This window comes from Plecotus auritus (assembly GCF_963455305.1).
Source record: "Plecotus auritus genome assembly, chromosome: 2".
NCBI classification, from domain to species: domain Eukaryota; kingdom Metazoa; phylum Chordata; class Mammalia; order Chiroptera; family Vespertilionidae; genus Plecotus; species Plecotus auritus.
The window spans coordinates 4,808,104-4,826,307 of record NC_137771.1 but is presented as its reverse complement, the minus strand read 5'-3'; the positions used below and the strand labels follow the sequence as shown (position 1 = coordinate 4,826,307).

Sequence of the window (18,204 nt, the reverse complement as noted above, 5' to 3'; positions counted from 1 at the left end):
ATTGAGAGAGAGGGAGGTGGCGGGGGCATGTGACTGCAGCCGATTTAAAGCGATACATCCACAGGCCACGGAGGACCAGCAACCACCAGAAGCTGGACAGAGGCCAGGAACAGACGCTGCCTCAGACCTCTGGACTCCAGAACTGAGAATACATTTCCGTCCTGTTAAGACCCTGGGACCAGCTCCCTAGGAGACCCACTCGGCTGGGTATAAAACAACCCAGTCTGCATTGCTCCTCTCACCACAGAGGGTGCGGGCTGGCTCTGAAGAACGTGGGGCTGAACTCCATTCTCCCCTCAGCATCCTGACCATCGGGGAGCAAACAAAAACCAAGATCAGTCAGGACTTCCAACGCAGGAGGGCAGGGACCTCACTTCAAGAGAATTGTGAGGGGTTCCTGGAAAATCAGAGACTTTCTACCCTCCTGTTAGGAGGTGCCAGACAACGCCATCACAAGTGGGAGGTGGGGGGCATTTTGGAACCGGAACTGGAATTGTGATGCAATGTAACTGTTGTGCTAGAGAGACTACGGTACCCAGCAAACCCTGGGCCACGTGTCTCAAATCCAAAGCTGCTACAGTTCAGCTGTGGCTGTGGTTATAGCCATGGTCTGGACATGCAAAGGATGGGAAGGCTCCTGGGATAGAGTTTAGGGTTGCAGCCTCTTACCCAAACTCAAGGCTGGGGTGAAGTTCACCGTGAGCAGCAGGAGGCTCGGTGGTTGGGGTCGGTCCCCGGCGCCTCGGTTCACTAGCTGCGGGGAGGGCAGGTCAGCTAGCCTCTGTGCTCTGAGAAGTGGAGATGATCCATGCAACCCAGTCACAGCCTTGTGGCCAGGGTTAAACGACTGACAGCTGGCAGGAAACAGGCCTGGCACTGCTATAATTGGTGATAGGTTGTGGGGGAGGGGTGTTCTCATTATCTCGTGGTCCATGTGGAGCCTCCATGGCAACCCTGCTCTCAGACAGTGAATCACGAGGAGTCACATCCTTCTGAAGGCTTTTCCATCTGGGGCTCATGCAGTCTTTGGTATGTGCGAAACAGTGATAAACACACAAATCTTCATGGTATGTTATGAGGAGGGACCATCCACCTAGATCAGCCTTGGGAAAACTACGGCCCGCGGGCCGGATCCAGCTGTTCTATCCGGTTCTCTTGCTCTCCCCTCCGCTCCTTTACTTTGAATTTATATTAGTTCACACAAACACTCCATCCATGCTTTTGTTCCGGCCCTCCGGTCCAGTTTAAGAACCCATTGTGGCCCTCAAGTCAAAAAGTTTGCCCACCCCTGAGTCCTAGATCCTCTAAAGCCTTCCTAACACCTCTGATCCCTCACCTCCCTTGAGCCACGTATGCATCCCTGAAGTTTCCTATCTGGCTGGAGACCTGCCCCTTTTTCAGCCAACAGGCAGTGTTCAACCAGGGACACACAAACCACAGGTGGATCACAGGCCTCTGCAGATTCACCTTCTCCCAGTGTCCAGCTGCAATGGTCTCACAGGTGCCACCTGCACTGCTTCAAGGTGTAGTCTTCCAACAATAGCTTCGGGCACTCATTACCCCTCCCTGCCCACCAGCAAGGTGAGTGCCATTGGTATGCCACCGCAATGAAATTGCTCAACTAGCTCATTAGTCAGTGCTGACGAACAACTAAACGCCTGTAACAAGGTCAACGTCCCTGCACAGCCTGCTAACAAAGCCTCAGGAGCCATGGAGAAGAGGGCATTTGGCAGCCTGTGGATTTTGGGAAAGATCTGAGGGCATCATTAATCGTTAACATGTGAGCTACAATTTGAGGTCCAAGTGCTGGCTCAGGATTCTGTGCTGTGGTCCCAAGAATCTTGCAACAGCAGCTATGTGTGATCATGTTCTACATTTGATTTCCTGCGAGGAATCACTGGTTCTGGCCAGAGAGCAGTTTCTCTCTCTCTAACCACTTGAAGGTAAAAGAAAAGATTGTTTTGGAGCCTGTTCAGGGCCACACCTTAAAATTGCTCTGAAAATAAGAGCTGATTTCTGTAGAGACGATTTAAGAGATGTTGGCTGTTGATTTAGCTGCTGAGTCATAGGGCTGGGATCTTGGTTTTAAGCAGTCTGAAACATCAGTTTATTGCTGGTGAAATCACAAACTCTGCTTGCAAAATTCATCTGATGCTTTAGGAAACATTTTACAATTCCCTTGGTGGTTGTTGTTTTTTTGTTTGTTTTTGCTTAATTTAATCCTAAAGTTCTTGCTTCTTAGTGGAAAACCAATACCGTGCATTCAAAAGGTCTTCTTCACCTTCACCTTTACTGGATGTCTTGGAAACCTAAGCCAGTAGCGTTGGGAGATTTTTTTTATTTAATGCTAGGAATTAAGGAAGAAAGGCAGTTTTTGCTGCTGACCAGAAGAATTAAATCCAAATACATATTTGAATGTCTCTATGCAAGGCAATTGGAAAATACGGATATGAATGGCATTGTTTTAGCCTTCAGACTTACAGGCCAAGAGGAATGCTGAGAAACACAAAAATAACTCCACCAGAAAACTAAGCCATGGCCTCAGCACCCCCTGGAGTGGGGGCATGTGCTGCAGAACAGATTTGAAATGTTCCGTTCTTTTTTTTTTATCAGAAATGAAAAGTCACTGCGCTCACACCTTCCTGCTTTTCATTTTCCAGACTCTACCGTAGAATACGTCCTGCTTTCAACTTTGAGAAAATCCCCGCATCCGTGTGCAAATCCAGTCCAAATCCTCCCATGCGTGCTTCACAGGAAGCCAGGTAGATCCGCTCCACCGCGGTGGGAAAGGGCGGGAGAGGAAGTCTCCTACATCAACAAGCGCTAGAGAATGAACTAACTCTGGGGACGCGCACGGAGATGTGCGTGATACCCAGGAAGCGAAGCGCTCAAACAGCACTGGCTGTAATTAAAGGAAAGCGAACTCCCTTTCGGCCATCGGGCCTGACACTCAAGTCTGACCCACGCACAAGGACAAAAGGACGGCGGTGGGGAGCCCAGCGCACAAGCGCCGGCGGGGGCACCAGGCCTCGGGGAGGGGGCGGGAGGAAGCGGCTCCGAGGCCCCCCGGCCCACCACGTCTCTAGGCGACGGGGTCTCCGACGCCACGCTGCGGGGCGGTGGGGGAGCGGCGGAGAGAGAAGGGCGGGACCGCGAAGGTCGTCATCAAGGTCGAGGGCCCGACGTGCGGCGCCGGAGCGACGCTGCGTGCGTGCGGGACTCGGAGTACGTGACGGATCCCGGGAGCTTCATGCCGGCCGCGCACCACGCCCCTCCCCTGGGGTATCCGTGCCACGGATCCGGGGGTCCCAACGCGGGAAGGGAGTAAAGTGGGGCGGAGCCTCGCCCGCACCCCTACCCAGCCGCCGGGGAGCCAAGGCCCCCCAGCCCTGCAGCGCCCCACCCCCGCGGGTCGTCGCCCCCCTCTCCCCCGCAGCCCCAGGGGCCTGAGACGCCTCCGTTTCCCGGAGGGGAGGGTCCGAGTGACAGCGCGCCGGGCCAATGGCGAGGCGGCACGGAAGGGGCGGGCCATGGGCGGGGCCTCGCGGAGCCGGGCGGGAAGTCCCGGCCGTCGGCGCAGGGACAGTCTCAGTCCTCGCAGCGCCGCACATTGTGACTAAGCGCTCGCCCTGCGTGTCTGCATCTCCCTTCTTTCTCGGGCGACGTCCGGCGGCTAGGTAAGGGCTCGCGAAGGGCCGCCCAGCAGGCGCCCAGGCGGGCGGCGCGCGGGTCCTCGGGCGGCTCCGGCCCTTCCGACGCGGCGCCGGGGGATCGGCGAGGTCGAGGCGGGGGCGGGTCGGCGCGCTGTGCGGCCCGAGGCGGGGGCGCGGCGCCGGCTTTCCCCGGAGGGATCGCCCTGTGATTAGGGAGGGGCGAGGCCACTTAACTGCACTGGGAGGTCAGGAATCGAGCGCACAGGCCACTCAGGACAAGGCGTTGAGAGTGGGAGGTTTGGGGGAGATGCAGGCCTAACCCTGGATGCGTGTTCAAGCCGGGCCCTTCCAAAAATGGAGCGAGGGGCCGCTGTTCCCCTCCCCCACCAGCCGCCCCTGCGGCCCACAGGTGGCCCTCGGCCTGCAGTTGGCGGCTGGGTGTCCATCCCGTCGCTGCTCCGGAATGAGCGGCGACTAATGTAACCTCAGAAGGGCTTATTCTTGGGGCGGCCGCGGCAGCGCCGTTGGGGAATTGGGAAGCCCTCCAGGCGACCTCGCCCGGCCCGGCCCGGGCTGCTCCCGCTGCCCGGTCGCAGGCAGAGGATGTGGTTTTAAGAAAGCCGCCGGTTCGCTGCTTCCTCCGCTCTGGCCGGGGTGGGCGGTGGGTTGAGTCGCCCCCAGGGCACGTGTAGGCCGCGACCACGCGGTCCGCCCATGCTGCCCGGGGTTCGGGTCCAGTAGATGAAAAGCTGTGAAGACCCCTGATGAGACCCACCTTCCTTCCTGCCTGTGCTCCCTGAACCGAAATGACTTTCCCACATCATTTAAGCACGAACTGAATTTTATTCTCACGTCATGAAATAAGTTGATTACTTTGTCTCATATCCCTAAAATGAAGCGAAGAATGAGCTCTCACCCCCGGATGCTGAGGCGAAGTGAAGATGTGCTTAAAAGTGCATCCAGACTAAAACCTACCCATAAACAAATTGCCTTTTTGTACGTTAGATAAGAACCAGGTACCTTTCCATCCGCTCATGAGTAAAGCTCCATTGTTACACAGAGGTGACTTCAGGATCTAATTTTGAAACTTTAAAGAAAAAAGATGCCCTTTGCTGCTTCGGAACATTCCAGGGAGTGTATTGGAGGGCGCCGGCTCCATGATGGCTTCTGAACACTCACTCAGTTCCTCTGCCCACACCAGCCCTCGAGTGTTCAGCCTCTCCCTCCGAGAGGCCAGCGAGAAAGGCTTGCTTTGAGGATGTGCTGTTTGCTCTTCGTAGCTGCGGTGTTGTTGATGGATTTTTAAGGAGGGCCCTCCCTTGGAGTGCCCTGGTGTTCAAAGATGGAATCTTCCCTCTATTTAGAAATCATAACAGCTCATAATTACTTTTTAAATGGGGTAAAATGCCCTTTGAAAGCAGTGCTAATTGGGTGTCATTATTGACGTGTCCTTATCTTGCTAAAGACCCAAGTCCTGTGAGTTTTGGAAGCCCAGAAGCTGGAGGACAAAGGTCACAGTGCAGAGGCCAAGGGGCTCTGGTTATCTAATACCCACCAGTGCAACGGCCTGCCGCTGCCTCCAGTTTAACTTAATGAAATCTGGCCCAAACTTTAAATCTTAAATGTTTCACTACAAATCAGATTTTCCTCCTGTCTCCATCCCCACCCCACCCATATTTAGTCCTGAATGGTTTTTTTTGTTTGTTTTTTTTTTTAAATATATTTTATTGATTTTTTACAGAGAGGAAGGAAGAGGGATAGTCAGAAACATCGATGAGAGAGAAACATCGATCAGTTGCCTCTTGCACACCTCCCACTGGGGATGTGCCCACAACCAAGTTACATGCCCTTGACCGGAATCGAACCTGGGACCTTTCAGTCTTCAGACTGACGCTCTATCCACTGAGCCAAACTGGTTTTGGCAATCCTAAATGGTTTTGCCTGTGACCTTCATGTCCCCTTGGTGCCTTTCATTGTTAATGAATGGCGATGATGAGTTCCCAGGTGCCCCCTCTTCACCATTCTCCCTCAGCACATGGCTCTCCTGCTGGCTTTGCTTTTCCCTGCACACACCTCTTCAGGCTTTCTTTGCTTACAGGGCAAGGCCTGAGCTGCTGCTTTTTCAGGAGCAATTCCCACTGCTTCCCAGCAGGCTTTTCCCCACTCTAGCCATCCAGTTCTGGGCCTTCTAAATGCATCCAGTATTCAGTCCGGTGCGGGTTCTTTCTAGTCTAGGACTCCTCAGACATCCCTTGAATGAATGATCCCAAGGCTGCATTATGGCTTATCGTGTGAACTCTTCCCCACAGAAATTCACCATGTCTATTCTGAAGGTGCACGCCAGAGAGATCTTCGACTCCCGTGGGAACCCCACTGTTGAGGTGGATCTCTACACCGCAAAAGGTATGTGCCACCTGTTTCTGTAGTTCCTTCCTCCACACTCCATTTTTTGAAAACTTCCTTTAGTGAGAGAGTCTAAGGCAGGAAACAGTCTCTTGCTGAAATAACGCCTTTTTTGCCCGCACATGCTGGTAGGTTGTGATTCCTGGCTGGGGATGGGGGCTGTAAGGCAGGATCCTGGTCTTGCTGTGTCCCTTGACCCTAAATAGGCCCATCAGTAGTTGGCTTCCAAGCTTGATGTGACCAAATAAGCAAATGGGAATATAGCACTGTCAGCTTGTTTCCAGAAATCAGTCTCTAACCAGGGATCGGGGACAGGTTTTTGGGGTGTTGGGCTGTTCCAAAGGCCCTTATTTACCCCTAGGAAGAGTTGGCTCACATGAAAAAATAGGATGGGGACCCTTAAAATCTCCTCTGTAGCCCTGTGTTACCTCCACCAATGCCTCAGTCAGCTTCTAAGTGGGCATTGTGGGGGAGGTTGGGTAGAATCGCTCTGTGTGCTGAGCACGTGAGCACCTGCCAGTCAGAGCTGAGTCACGCCTGTGACTCACAGGCCCGGCTGAGGAGCCTCTGGCCCTTCCCTTCCCGCCCTGGCCTCCTCTCCTCCACCTCGTCCGGGAAAGAAAGCCCTTGAGTCTAGAGGTCATTGGACAGAAGTCCACCTGTGTTCTGCCTCTGGTTACCCCCGGGGCGGCGCTCTCAGAGTGGGGTTCCCCTGAGCTGGGGCTTCAGGCGCGTGCATGGGCGCTCCCAGGATGCCCAGGATTTCCTTGCATCTACGGGGTTGGCTTGCTTAGTCAGCCGGTGGAACTTTCCACTTGGAAATTAATGGGCTTGAAAAAAACAACGAAAAAAGATCCAAGCCACTAGAAGAATGTTGGGAGTGGGGCCATATTCTTGGAAACATTTTATGACTAAAATTAAAAATGTTTTAAATTTAAATAAATGGAACTTTCCCTCTTGTGTGTCTTAACCCTTTTCAGATAAAACAGGAAATAGTAGATTTGTTAGCCTTTCATCACTTCTTCCTTCCTTAGAATGTATTTTCTAGAGCAGTTTTACTTTCACAGCAGAAGTGAGTGGAAGGTTTAGCATTCCCGTGTAGCCAACCAACTTCCCCCACCCGAGTGGTCCATTGCTTCCAGTCAAACCTGCCCTGACACTTGTCACCCCAAGTCCCTGGATCACATTAGGGCCACTCTTGCTTTCGTCCCTTCTTCACCTGGTCCAATACTTGATGGACAGAGAGCCAGGCGTGTGTCAAGAAGAATGTGTCTCCTGCTCGCACAGTCATGGCAGCAACCAGCATGTGAATAGACCATTTGATTGCAATTCCCAGCTGCTTTTCTTCTTTGTTCATTTGCCTTCACATCCCCACACACCCACCAGTTCTTCACAGACCTCCCATGGGGCAATGCCTTACCCTTTCACGAAGGTTGAGGAGGCTGTCTGCCCGTGTGGTCAGATCTCCTCAGTACCGACCTTGACACTGTCTGTCCCAAGCTGTGCATTTTCCACTCCACAGTGCAGGCTTGGCTGGATGGCTGGTTTCTGTGTCTGCAGACGGTGGTTCCGTGCTTGATTGTGTTCTGGTGTTAAACTCTACACTTCGTTATCCGGACTCCTCTTCCCCGGTCTGTCCTGCTTTCTGGTCTCCTGTTCGGCAGAACCCCCAAGTAGCACTATCGCTGCTTAAACTGGAACGGCCGAGCCATAGGGCTTCCTCTTAAGCCAATACTTTCAAGACTTGAAAGCTGGCAGCCAGAACTCAGGGTTGTCCAAGGCTGACTTAGCAACAGGGCCCAGGAGCAGGACTGGCTGAAACACCTTGTAATGTTGCTGTTGATTATGAGTTGCAATGATACTGTCTTGGAGACATTGGGCTAAATATGTTAAATGTACTCCCCGTTTTTAATTTTCAACTTTAACACAGCTGCTAGAAAATCGTAAATCCCGTAAGTGGCTCACGTGTTCTGTTGGGCAGTGCTGCTGGCGTGTCCTCAGACCAGCTGTGGGCACCAGCCTTGGGAGCTCCTTAGAGACCCAGCCCGCGGCGCTCCGGGTTGGCAGTCTGCGTTGTTACCAGCTCCCCAGGGAACACGTGTGCGCATTGCAGCGTGAGCAGCTCTGCTCTGGAGCTTTTTCTTACACTAGAGAAACTCAGCCGCTTTGCTGTAGGGTCTGCCTTGCAGAATCCTGCAAACTGAAAGGCAGGAAGGACAGTCTGAGTCTCCCAGTTGGGGGAAGGAAGTAACAGTGTTTCCTAATAACCCAGGTCGTCTGGGTGAGGGCTGTAACTGTTTCCTAACCATCACTGTTTCATTCCCTCTCCCTCCCCACCCAGGTCTCTTCAGAGCTGCTGTGCCCAGTGGTGCCTCAACTGGTATCTACGAGGCTCTAGAGCTCCGGGACAATGACAAGACGCGCTATCTGGGGAAGGGTAAGAGTCGGCACCCACAGCCTGCCTCGAGGGTGGCTGCCCCTAGCCTTCTTTTATTTCAGAGAGAGGAAGGTGGGGGTGGGGGGAGAGACATCAGTCAGTGCCTCCTGTATACACCCTGACTGGACATTGAGCCCACAAGCCTTTGGTGCATGGGCTGACTCTCCAACCACTGAGCAACATCGGCCAGGGCTGGGGCAAGCCTTACGATGCTCTTTCTATGGTGGCTTGTCTCCGGACTGTAAAACTCCTGGGTAGGCCAGGGAACCTCTGGATAAGAAGTCATGTTCATTAATACTAACAAAAAGCCTTGCCCGTCTCCCGGGAGGGCTCTGAGGGTCTTCCAGACCATCCGCCCTCTGCAGGGTCTAGGAGGGAAGTATCTAGAAGGTCTGGCTAACAGTGGCCTGCAGGTCATTGTGCGGCTTGATCTTTGTTGACTGATCCACAAGCATCACTTGGCAGGGCTGGCCTCTGGGGGCTCTTCATTGCTCTGTGGATAGAACCAAGTTACGGAAAACCAGGGAGGGCCCAGACCATGCGTTCATGGAGGGACGCTCACCCCAAGGGGCGGAAGTTGGTTCTTCCAGAGAGACAGAATCTCACAGAGACCAAAAAAATCTACATTTGCCCTGGAAGAGGACAAATATGAAAAAGTCTAAGAAGGCTGCGGGGGTGGGAGGACCCGGCCATGGGGCTGTGGGCAGGCCGTGTTCTCAGCCTGCCCCGTGGTCTACAAAGGGCGCTCCCACGGGTTACAGTGGCTCGGGGCCCAGACCTGAACCAGGACAGTGCTGTGCCTTGATTGTAATGAGGGTGAACTCAGTCCCTGCAGCATTCTCCCGCCTTCCGTTTCCTCTTTCCCTCACTGTCCTTCACAGCCTTTCTCTTCTGTTCTTTTCTCTTCTCTGTCGATCTCCACTGGTCAGGTGTCTCCAGACCCGTTAAGTATATTAATGAGTTCCTGGCACCTGCCTTGTGCACGCAGGTAACGCATTGCACGCCCTTGAGTTTCGCAGCTGGTGTTTCCAGTGCATGGTCTTGCCGACTAACCGCCCCTCAGACACTAAGGTGCCTGCTCTCTGTGCGGCTCTAACCCCGGGTCCGAGGTGAGAGCGCTGAGCCTGGGCCGGAAAGCCCTTAGATTGCGCGGGGAGAGAGAGATGGGGATTTGAAGGAGGTGCCATTGAAGGTCTTCGGTGGGCTTCGGACTAGCTGGGTTCGCAGCGTGGGTCTCAGCGATGCTGCTCAGGCCTGGTTCCCATTAATGTCAGTAATTTGATGTGATTGCTCCTTCTAGGTGTCTCCAAGGCTGTTGAGCACATCAATAAAACTATTGCGCCTGCCCTGGTTAGCAAGGTAGGACCTGCCTCCTGGTAACTAATGAATATTAATGCCATCAGAGCTCTCCCGGGCCAGCGGGCTCCTGTTTATGGAGGAGCACATTATGAGCGCTGAAGAAGCCGGTTGGTCTCCCTGTCAGCAGGAGAATAATTTTGCCTTTTTAACCAACTCCCTGTGTGTCCACATCTAACAGTGCATGGAATTGTTGGGGCGGGGGCGGGAGAGGCTGCCTTACAGCCCTAACTTCCCTCCAACTACCTTGCCCTTTGGGGAGTTAACATCCAGGGGAGTTGGGCGTAGTGTCCTGGTGACTGACTCGTTTTTCATGAGCTGTGGAATTATTTATTGTATTTCTGCTGACTTTTAACAGTTGAGGTCTTGTTCAGTCTTACTTGGGACCTCAGTACGCAAACATTGAAAGTGGAGCTGCTGTTGGTGACGTAGGGCTGGGACCCAGGAGCCCGACGACCTACTCAGTAGGTTTAGTCCTCCCTCCACAGCTCCTGTGGCCCTTGCCCAAGGGGGTGATTTGACAGCCCCTGGCTGGAGAAGTTTCTCACGGCCCAAACCCTCCACAGCCGCCTTGTCTGTTCTCGGGTGTGGTCCTGCCCCTTCTGAATTCAGCCTGTATGCTGGTGGCTGATTTTGGCCTGGCCTTCATGGCACTCTGTAATGGGTCCCAGGTTTTCGTTACTGCCCTGTCGGCGAACAGCCCCGTTCTTTGTGCCCTTTCCTGGCATGACTAACCGGGGCTTTCCTGGGCGATTTTCCCTTGGGGGGCACATACGTCAGTCTACCTCGTACTGAGGGTTGGTCCCTGAAGCCAGCTGCTTAAGTAACTGCCGACTTCTCCCACAGATGTCACATCAAAAAGCAAAAGATGCCAAATTGTTAACACGACATGATGGAGTTACATACAGTTTCATATTAGAGTTTTCTAGAAGGAAATATAAATAAAATGATACATTGTTGTGATTCAATTAAAGTAATTATTAAAAATTGACATTGAGCCAGATTTCAGATACCAGTTTTATTACTTTATAATCTCACCAAAAATATTCATCTTGACCATTTATCAGCTGCTGCATTTGGCCGTCGTTGCGAATTGCCATGAGGCACCACCGAGGTGGGACTGCCTTTGAATGGCTTAGCTCGTTTGAACAGCGAATTGCTCATTATTGCCTGGAAAGTCACACTGCTTGTAGTAATAACACCTAACTTGGCATCACAAGTTGATTCTGTTGTGTAAAATGTGACTCCGGACTCCCTGAGCAGAATCTTAGGTATTGGCTCCTTGGTGCTTGGAGAAATGCCTGATGGTATTAAAACAAATGAAGGGCAGTTGAGTGTCCCGATTTCTCTGGAACGAGAGGAAGTTTTGTGCGGCTCCCCCTTTTTGCCTGCCAAACAAATGTATAATAGAACTGATGTGGACTTCGCACAGTTCCAAGCTTACATCGCTCCCATGACGGCGCAAAGGCCGTGCCCATAGGGTGACCTCACTTCCTCTCCCTGTAGAAGCTGAACGTCGTGGAGCAGGAGAAGATCGACAAGCTGATGATAGAGATGGACGGGACGGAAAATAAATGTGAGTGGTTCAAGGGAAGGTCGTGCAACCCTCTGGGGAGAGGTTACATAGTCCCTGACAGTGAATACAAGAACATCTGTGGTCCTTCCGAATTTCCCTGCCTTGCCTTAGTCAGCCACAGCTTCAGGTGTCAGGAGCATAACCAGGTGACAGCAGCATGTCTGAGGGTTTCTCGCAGAGAGGAGTCCTTTATACGCAGGTCCATACGTCGAAGAGGGGCTTCTTCTCAGGGGAAAAGGCAGGCGAGGCCCCCTGGGATGCAGTTTGCATTTTTAACTTGAACATGGGGAGTAAATAAGATGAGGGGACAAGATTCAGGATCAACCCAAGGTGTACTCTCAGGCGGGAAGGCCAGCAGAAGAAAGGTTAATGAGTAAGAATCCCTCAATTTAACTCTGTTCTGTTCTGTTCCAGCTAAATTCGGTGCCAATGCCATTCTGGGAGTGTCCCTGGCAGTCTGCAAGGCTGGCGCTGTTGAGAAGGGGGTGCCCCTGTACCGCCACATTGCTGACCTGGCTGGCAACACCGAGGTCGTCCTGCCAGTTCCGGTGAGTGGCTTCTTTGGGAGTTAAGAGCATTGGCTTTCCCGTGGGACCCGAGACCACCACATCATGAACATGTCCACCTGTGACTCCCAACATGGTGGTGCGAGCAGGCTCTGGCAGTCTCAGCGGCAGGCAACCCCTCTGCCACTTGCTAAGCATGAACTGGAGCCGGTGACAGCTTCCCTGTCCCCAGGTCCTTTATTATTGACTAGCGGCCCGATGCATGAAATTCCTGCAAGGGGCTTGGCCCTCACAGCCCGGCTTCGTCCAGACAACCTTCCGGACTGTCGTTCTGCTGTTCTGTCTGATTAGCACATCAGCTCTTTATCGTATAGGATGGGGGTGGAAATCGCACTTGCTGGGCTGTGTGCATTTACTGAGGAATAGCCGGTGCCAGGAGGGTGAGCACCTCTGGTGGTGTCCGTTGGGGTTATCAGGTGACCAGGGAGCGGCCAGAGCCACACGTGGCCGCGCCATTGGGTGTCGGTGGCCTGCCGCTGGGCAGGCTTCTCTGGGCTGAGCCTGTACTCTCTGCCTCTCCCAGGCTTTGAACGTCATCAACGGTGGTTCGCACGCCGGCAACAAGCTGGCCATGCAGGAGTTCATGATCCTCCCCGTCGGCGCCGCCAACTTCAGGGAAGCCATGCGCATTGGGGCCGAGGTTTACCACAACCTGAAGAACGTCATCAAGGAGAAGTACGGGAAAGACGCCACCAACGTGGGGGACGAAGGTGGCTTTGCTCCCAACATCCTGGAGAATAAGGAAGGTGAGGCTCTGGAGGGCCCGTCCCGAGTTCTGCCCCGCCGCCCCGCCTTACCCACCTCACCCCATCGGCCCGTCTTCCACACCTGCCACCAGGGAGCGGCTCCCCGCCTGCCTTCAGCAAGCATCAAAGTGCAAAACTGCAGAGTTTGGGGGGGGTGGGTGGGAACTGGCACTTCATTAAAAACAATAGCAGGAACTTCCTTATTGGACTTCTGAGTAGCCTGGTGGCTTGTTTAAATTGGGCTCGTGGGCTAGAGAGGCAGGTATTCTCTTGCTCTGTCTGGCAATGGCAAGAATTTAAAGTCTCTGTTCAAGGAGACGCCGTCTGTTCAGGACTGTGATCAATACAATAATATGTCGTTCCTTTAACCACGGGACGCTCACACAAGCCGTCTCACTGTGAATCCTTGGGCACAGAATTCCGTGTGAGAACGAGCAGAGGGCTCAGGGAGTCCTGGCACGAGAAATCCCGGCTGAGTGTTTTTGTTTTGGAAGGAAAGGGGGGCTCGTGCTTCTTTGGGTACCTTCAGGGGCACCTGGTGGGAGAGTGGCCGCCTGCTCTTGGGTCAGCCATGGAGAGTGATGGTATCGGCCACTTGACCTGTGAAATGGCCCTTCCGTGGCTTAACCTACCCAACTGCTTAGGGAGGTTCGCTGTGGAACAGAGGCCACGTGTTTGTCAGTTTCCCTACAGGTAGTGCTGCCACGTGAGGCAGAGCCTGAGCTTGGACTCTGGAGACGGCCCCATCCTGGGCCCCCTACCCAGCCTCCCTGTTGGTCCCAGCCTTCTTCTGTTTAAAGCCCCGTGCCCCGGGACGGCTGGTCTTGCTGGTCACTGTAACTGTACCTTGGCCAGCACAGCGTTCCCGGCGCTAAACTCCGGAGCGCCTCTTTTCTGAGTCGGGATTGGATTTCCCACTTGGTGATGCCCTAGGGGTGCTGACCAAAGCAGAAAAGGGGAACCGGATTCCTTGAAACTGGTGGCTTTCCAGAGCCCCTCTTTGTGCAGCTCCCCTTTGGCAGCTATGAAAGAAAACCCGATCTCTCCCTGACTGGCTTCAAACTTGTCGCCGCCATCTCTTTCCAGCCCTGGAGCTGCTGAAGAACGCCATCGGGAAAGCCGGCTACACCGATAAGGTGGTCATCGGCATGGACGTGGCTGCCTCCGAGTTCTTCAAGTCTGGGAAGTATGACCTGGACTTCAAGTCACCCGATGACCCCAACAGGTACATCACCCACGACGAGCTGGCCAACCTGTACAAGTCCTTCATCAAGGACTACCCAGGTGAGTGCTTTCGAGAACCGTCCCCTTCTCCAGCCACCGCCAAAGCCTGCGGTGCCGGCGCCAGTGTGAGTGGGTGGGCGCCGGGTTCCAATGCGCGCAGCACAGAGGGCCTCGCAGGTGCCTGGTGCAGCAGCGGCTCGGGTGGCTCTAAGTGCCAGGGCTTTACACCGTGGGGCTGCCTCCTGTCACTGTCCCAGCCACCTCCTGAGCAAATGCTTCGTCATGCCCGTGAGGAGAGAGCTTTGGTAGGCAGGCTGGGCCGGGCGCTCCTCTGGCCCTGTGCTCACTTAACCCGTTAAGTGCCCAGTCAGTCTCCAGTGACTGACGCTGTACTTCCCTCCGGAAGACACAACAGGCTGGGCGCTTAACGTGTTAGTGTACACGGGATAGGTAGGGATGCTCCGTGCTGTTATAGGAGAGGAACTGAGGCACAGCAGTCAGTCAGTTGCCCAAGGGCACTCAGCAAATGGTGAGGTGAGATTTCAGACCAGAAAGGCTGCCATTCAGCCCCTGCGTGTAACCCCCTGTGTGTAACCGCGGAGCTAGATAACCTGGTCAGGGCAGAGCCCAGATGCAAACTACCGTGGGCAGGTAAGTGCCCGCTCACGTAGTAACTCGGGTCCCAGGGTTGAGGGCGGCCTTTCCAGGAGAGGGGAGGGCAGAGTGTTCTAACATATGAGCCGGAGCCGTCCTGCCCTGCAGGTGAGGGGGGTGAGGCCAGGCGAGCTGCGCGGCGGGAGGGAAGTGAGGCTGGGCCGCCGTCCGCAGGCCGGGGCTCACACTGATGAGGCGCGGCCCTCCTCTCCTCAGTGGTGTCGATCGAAGACCCCTTCGACCAGGACGACTGGGAAGCGTGGCGCAAGTTCACTGCCAGCACGGAGATCCAGGTGGTGGGGGATGACCTCACAGTGACCAACCCGAAGCGGATTGCCAAGGCCGTGAGCGAGAAGTCGTGCAACTGCCTCCTGCTCAAAGTGAACCAGATCGGCTCCGTGACCGAGTCTATTCAGGCGTGAGTGTCCCTGGGAGCAGCCCCATGAGGCAGGGGCCATGCTTCTGAGAGCTCCGCTCTGTAGGGGCCCCTCCTGCCTGAGCTGTAACGGGGTTTCACATTTGAACTTGGGGTGGCTTGCGAAGTAAGCATTATCACCAAGGGGACTAGGGCATTAGGCAATTGTAGCCTAATCCCGATCCACTTCATGGCCCCAGACTTGTCATTTCATTTCACCCGGAGAACGTCGGGGAAGACAAGTCTCACTCCCCTCAGGAAGGCTGCACCCAGGTTTTTAAATGTGACTAGAGGGCTGATGAGGTCCGGGGTCGCGTGAGGGCCATCATCTCCCCAGGCCGCTTGCTCCTGGTCCTGCCCCCCCTGGTGTCCTGCAGGGCTGGGGAGTCGTGCCATCAAAGGGCCGGGGGCTCTGGTGGAGATGCAGTCAGTGGCATCTGGGTTGTTTCCTGGCTTCTAGGTGCAAGCTGGCCCAGTCCAACGGGTGGGGTGTCATGGTGTCCCATCGCTCCGGGGAGACCGAAGACACCTTCATTGCCGACCTGGTGGTGGGGCTCTGCACTGGGCAGGTAAGGAGCTCCCTGGAGTGAAAGCTGGTCTTTACTTGTTCCCTCTGACCTCAACTTTCTGAGCACAGACTTGGGGGAGAAGGGGTGGCGAATGGGGTCCTGGAGGCCCCTTTTTCGTGTGTGTGTGTGTGTGTGTGTGTCTTTGTCTGTGTAGGTCCCTTTTACCCCTTCTTCCTAGGGACAGAGATCCTCCTTAAGAAATGGTTTTCTCACCATAACACACTCCCCTTGCCCACATTGACTCCCAAGACTCGATGCCCACTGTAAGCAAGCATGACCTGTCTTTTCTCCTCCCAGATCAAGACTGGTGCTCCTTGCCGATCTGAGCGCTTGGCCAAGTACAACCAGATCCTCAGGTAAAGAGGATGCCTGCCCTGAGTGTGTGGTCCTGCCCTCCACTGGGAGCTCCTGGCTCTGGGGCGTGTGCAGTTCCGGGGGCCAGAGCAGTGTTAGACTAGAGCAGAGATGGGTGCGGAACCCAAGGTGCCTTGTAGCATTGTCCCAAAGCAGGCCCTGGTCGGTACAATGCTGCCATCTGCTGGTGGGAGAGGGAACAGGCTCCCCGTTGCACATGTAAAATTATAAAAGCCTTAATGATTTTATAACTCCCCTCTCCCTCAACCCTGGAAGATTTTAAGCACAAAAGAAACAGTAAAATGTACGCCCTCTCCTCATCACCCAGACTCGACAGCTGTCACTGTTCCTCCATGCTTGTTTCTACACCCTGCTTGTGACTTTAAAGCACATTCCAAATGACTTAGGATTTCATGTACTTCAGTGTGTATCTGTTTCAGATTAGGATACTTTTTAGATAACCACTCTATCGTCATAGTGCCCCAAGTTAGTAGGAAGTCTGCAATGTCAGTGCCACGTTTCCATCTGTTCCGTATCCCGTGTTCAAACTAAGCTCCCCCGCTTTCTTCCCCATGCTGCTCACTGTTAGAGAAACTGGGTTTGCCTTTCATTTTTAAAGAAATAACAATTGAGACATTGAGGGGATGGAGAGGAGGAGATGGGGCTGCAGATGGGTGACAATCTGCCGAGTGGAATGGGCGGAAGGGAGCTAGCTGAATGTTCTATTCTCAGCATCTCAGAGACGCTCAATGTTAGAGGATTCGAGAATAAGTTGTCTCGACTTCTGGGTGAGAAAACGTACTGAGTTGAGATTTGACTTCTGTTTTTCCCTCCCCCTCTATCCATCTGCTTCCCAAGAATCGAGGAGGAGCTGGGCAGCAAGGCCAAGTTTGCCGGCAGGAACTTCAGAAACCCCCTGGCCAAGTAAGCTCTGGGCAGGCGGCCCGAGCCCCGCGGTCACCAGTCGGCTAGTTAGACCTCTGCTCCTGACCTCTGCACGGGCAGCCCAGGGCCCCCAGCCGATACCTGCAGGGCCTCTGCCTCTCCCCTCCCTGTGGTGTTCTCACTGCTTCTTAGAACTGCTACACAGCCAAGCCTGACATCGGAGCCCTGGTGGAAACCCTAGCCCTGTAGTCATGTGACTGGTCCAAATCATTGTTCTTCTCACCTCGCTTCTCAAGTGTCTGGAGCCAAGTGCATCTGCATTGTAATCTCCGAGGTGTCCACAGGCGAGATCCCCAGTGGTTTTGTGTGCAAAATAAAGTCTTCAGTGTCCATAGGAATACTCTGTGCGTGTATAGGGTCTGCGAGTCTCTGTTCTTGGGTCGTGAGTGTGCACGGGGCATTGCCACAGGCCTGCAGGAGTTGGAGCCTGTGTGTTGTGAAAAAAAGAAGTTTATTGGCATCTGCCCCTTGAAGTTTAGTGTTTGATGTTTCTTCCCCTAATATAACTTGATCAGTCTATTGAGTTGTGTTTTAATATTTATTTGGGACGAGGAGGCCCCCTGGTGGACAGACATTCTTATTCATTGCTTACCTCTCAGGATTTAACCCAAAAGCACCAGTAGGTGAAGATATCTCTATTAAGAGATTTATCACAAGGAATTAGCTTCCGTGATTGTAGGGTTTGACTGAGCAAACCCAAAATCCATAGGGCAGTCAGTCAGAAGGGAGGTGACCAGGACACCTCCACTGGCACAGGTGAAGTGCCAGTTCACAGATAGAATTTCTCCTTGAGGGGGGCAGAGGGGCGGGGGGGTGGGGACCTGAAGCCCAGATTCAAGACCTATCGGGTTCTGTCAGGCCTGTGCAGATCACCCAGGGTGATTCCTTACTTAAAGGCAGCTGATCAGTGGCTGCAGTTATGTCTGGGAAATAGCTTTACAGTCATACCCAGATTAGTACCTGAGTAACGGGACTCCGGTTAAGGTGCACGTCACAAAGCCACCACAGTCCAGCCCTTGCTAGTGCTGCACCCATGCACATCTTCAACCACGATCTCCAAACTGGCCGCACAAAGCCCTGCTTCCACCGCTCCTGCCGTAACTCGCACGTACAGCCCCACGCAGTACCCTCCCAGGCTTGTGTGACTGCTTTCTGGGAACTGATTCTGAGGGGAGCGAGTTATCGAACTGGGCCGGACAGTCTTAGTGTTTATCCAACTCGAAAGCGGCAAATAGGCTTGAGTAGTTTTAGGTTTGCTGTAATAATTTGATGCTGGTTTTTAAAACAGTGACTGGTAAATAGCATT

At 53.8% G+C, this 18,204-nt stretch overlaps 1 protein-coding gene across 1 annotated transcript; it reads left to right on the top strand.

Annotated features, from left to right (window-relative positions):
* The first annotated feature begins 3,211 nt into the window (after positions 1 to 3,211).
* ENO1 (enolase 1) lies at positions 3,212 to 17,238 on the top strand. The gene is made up of 12 exons (XM_080654240.1): positions 3,212 to 3,677; positions 5,963 to 6,056; positions 8,398 to 8,493; positions 9,794 to 9,852; positions 11,356 to 11,425; positions 11,840 to 11,973; positions 12,515 to 12,737; positions 13,824 to 14,021; positions 14,832 to 15,033; positions 15,491 to 15,599; positions 15,897 to 15,955; positions 16,812 to 17,238. Exons 2-12 carry the CDS (start codon positions 5,972 to 5,974, stop codon positions 16,879 to 16,881), a joined length of 1,305 nt encoding a protein of 434 aa, XP_080510366.1. The 5' UTR covers positions 3,212 to 3,677; positions 5,963 to 5,971; the 3' UTR covers positions 16,882 to 17,238.
* Positions 17,239 to 18,204: the final 966 nt, after the last annotated feature.

What these genes read in the sequence shown, in the direction of transcription:
- ENO1 (XM_080654240.1), top strand. Translation starts at nt 5,972, where the DNA reads ATGTCTATTCTGAAGGTGCACGCCAGAGAGATCTTCGACTCCCGTGGG. An exon ending in CTTCATCAAGGACTACCCAG is followed by an intron (nt 14,022 to 14,831) that starts GTGAGTGCTTTC and finishes TCCTCTCCTCAG; the next exon opens with TGGTGTCGATCGAAGACCCC. An exon ending in AAGTACAACCAGATCCTCAG is followed by an intron (nt 15,956 to 16,811) that starts GTAAAGAGGATG and finishes CTGCTTCCCAAG; the next exon opens with AATCGAGGAGGAGCTGGGCA.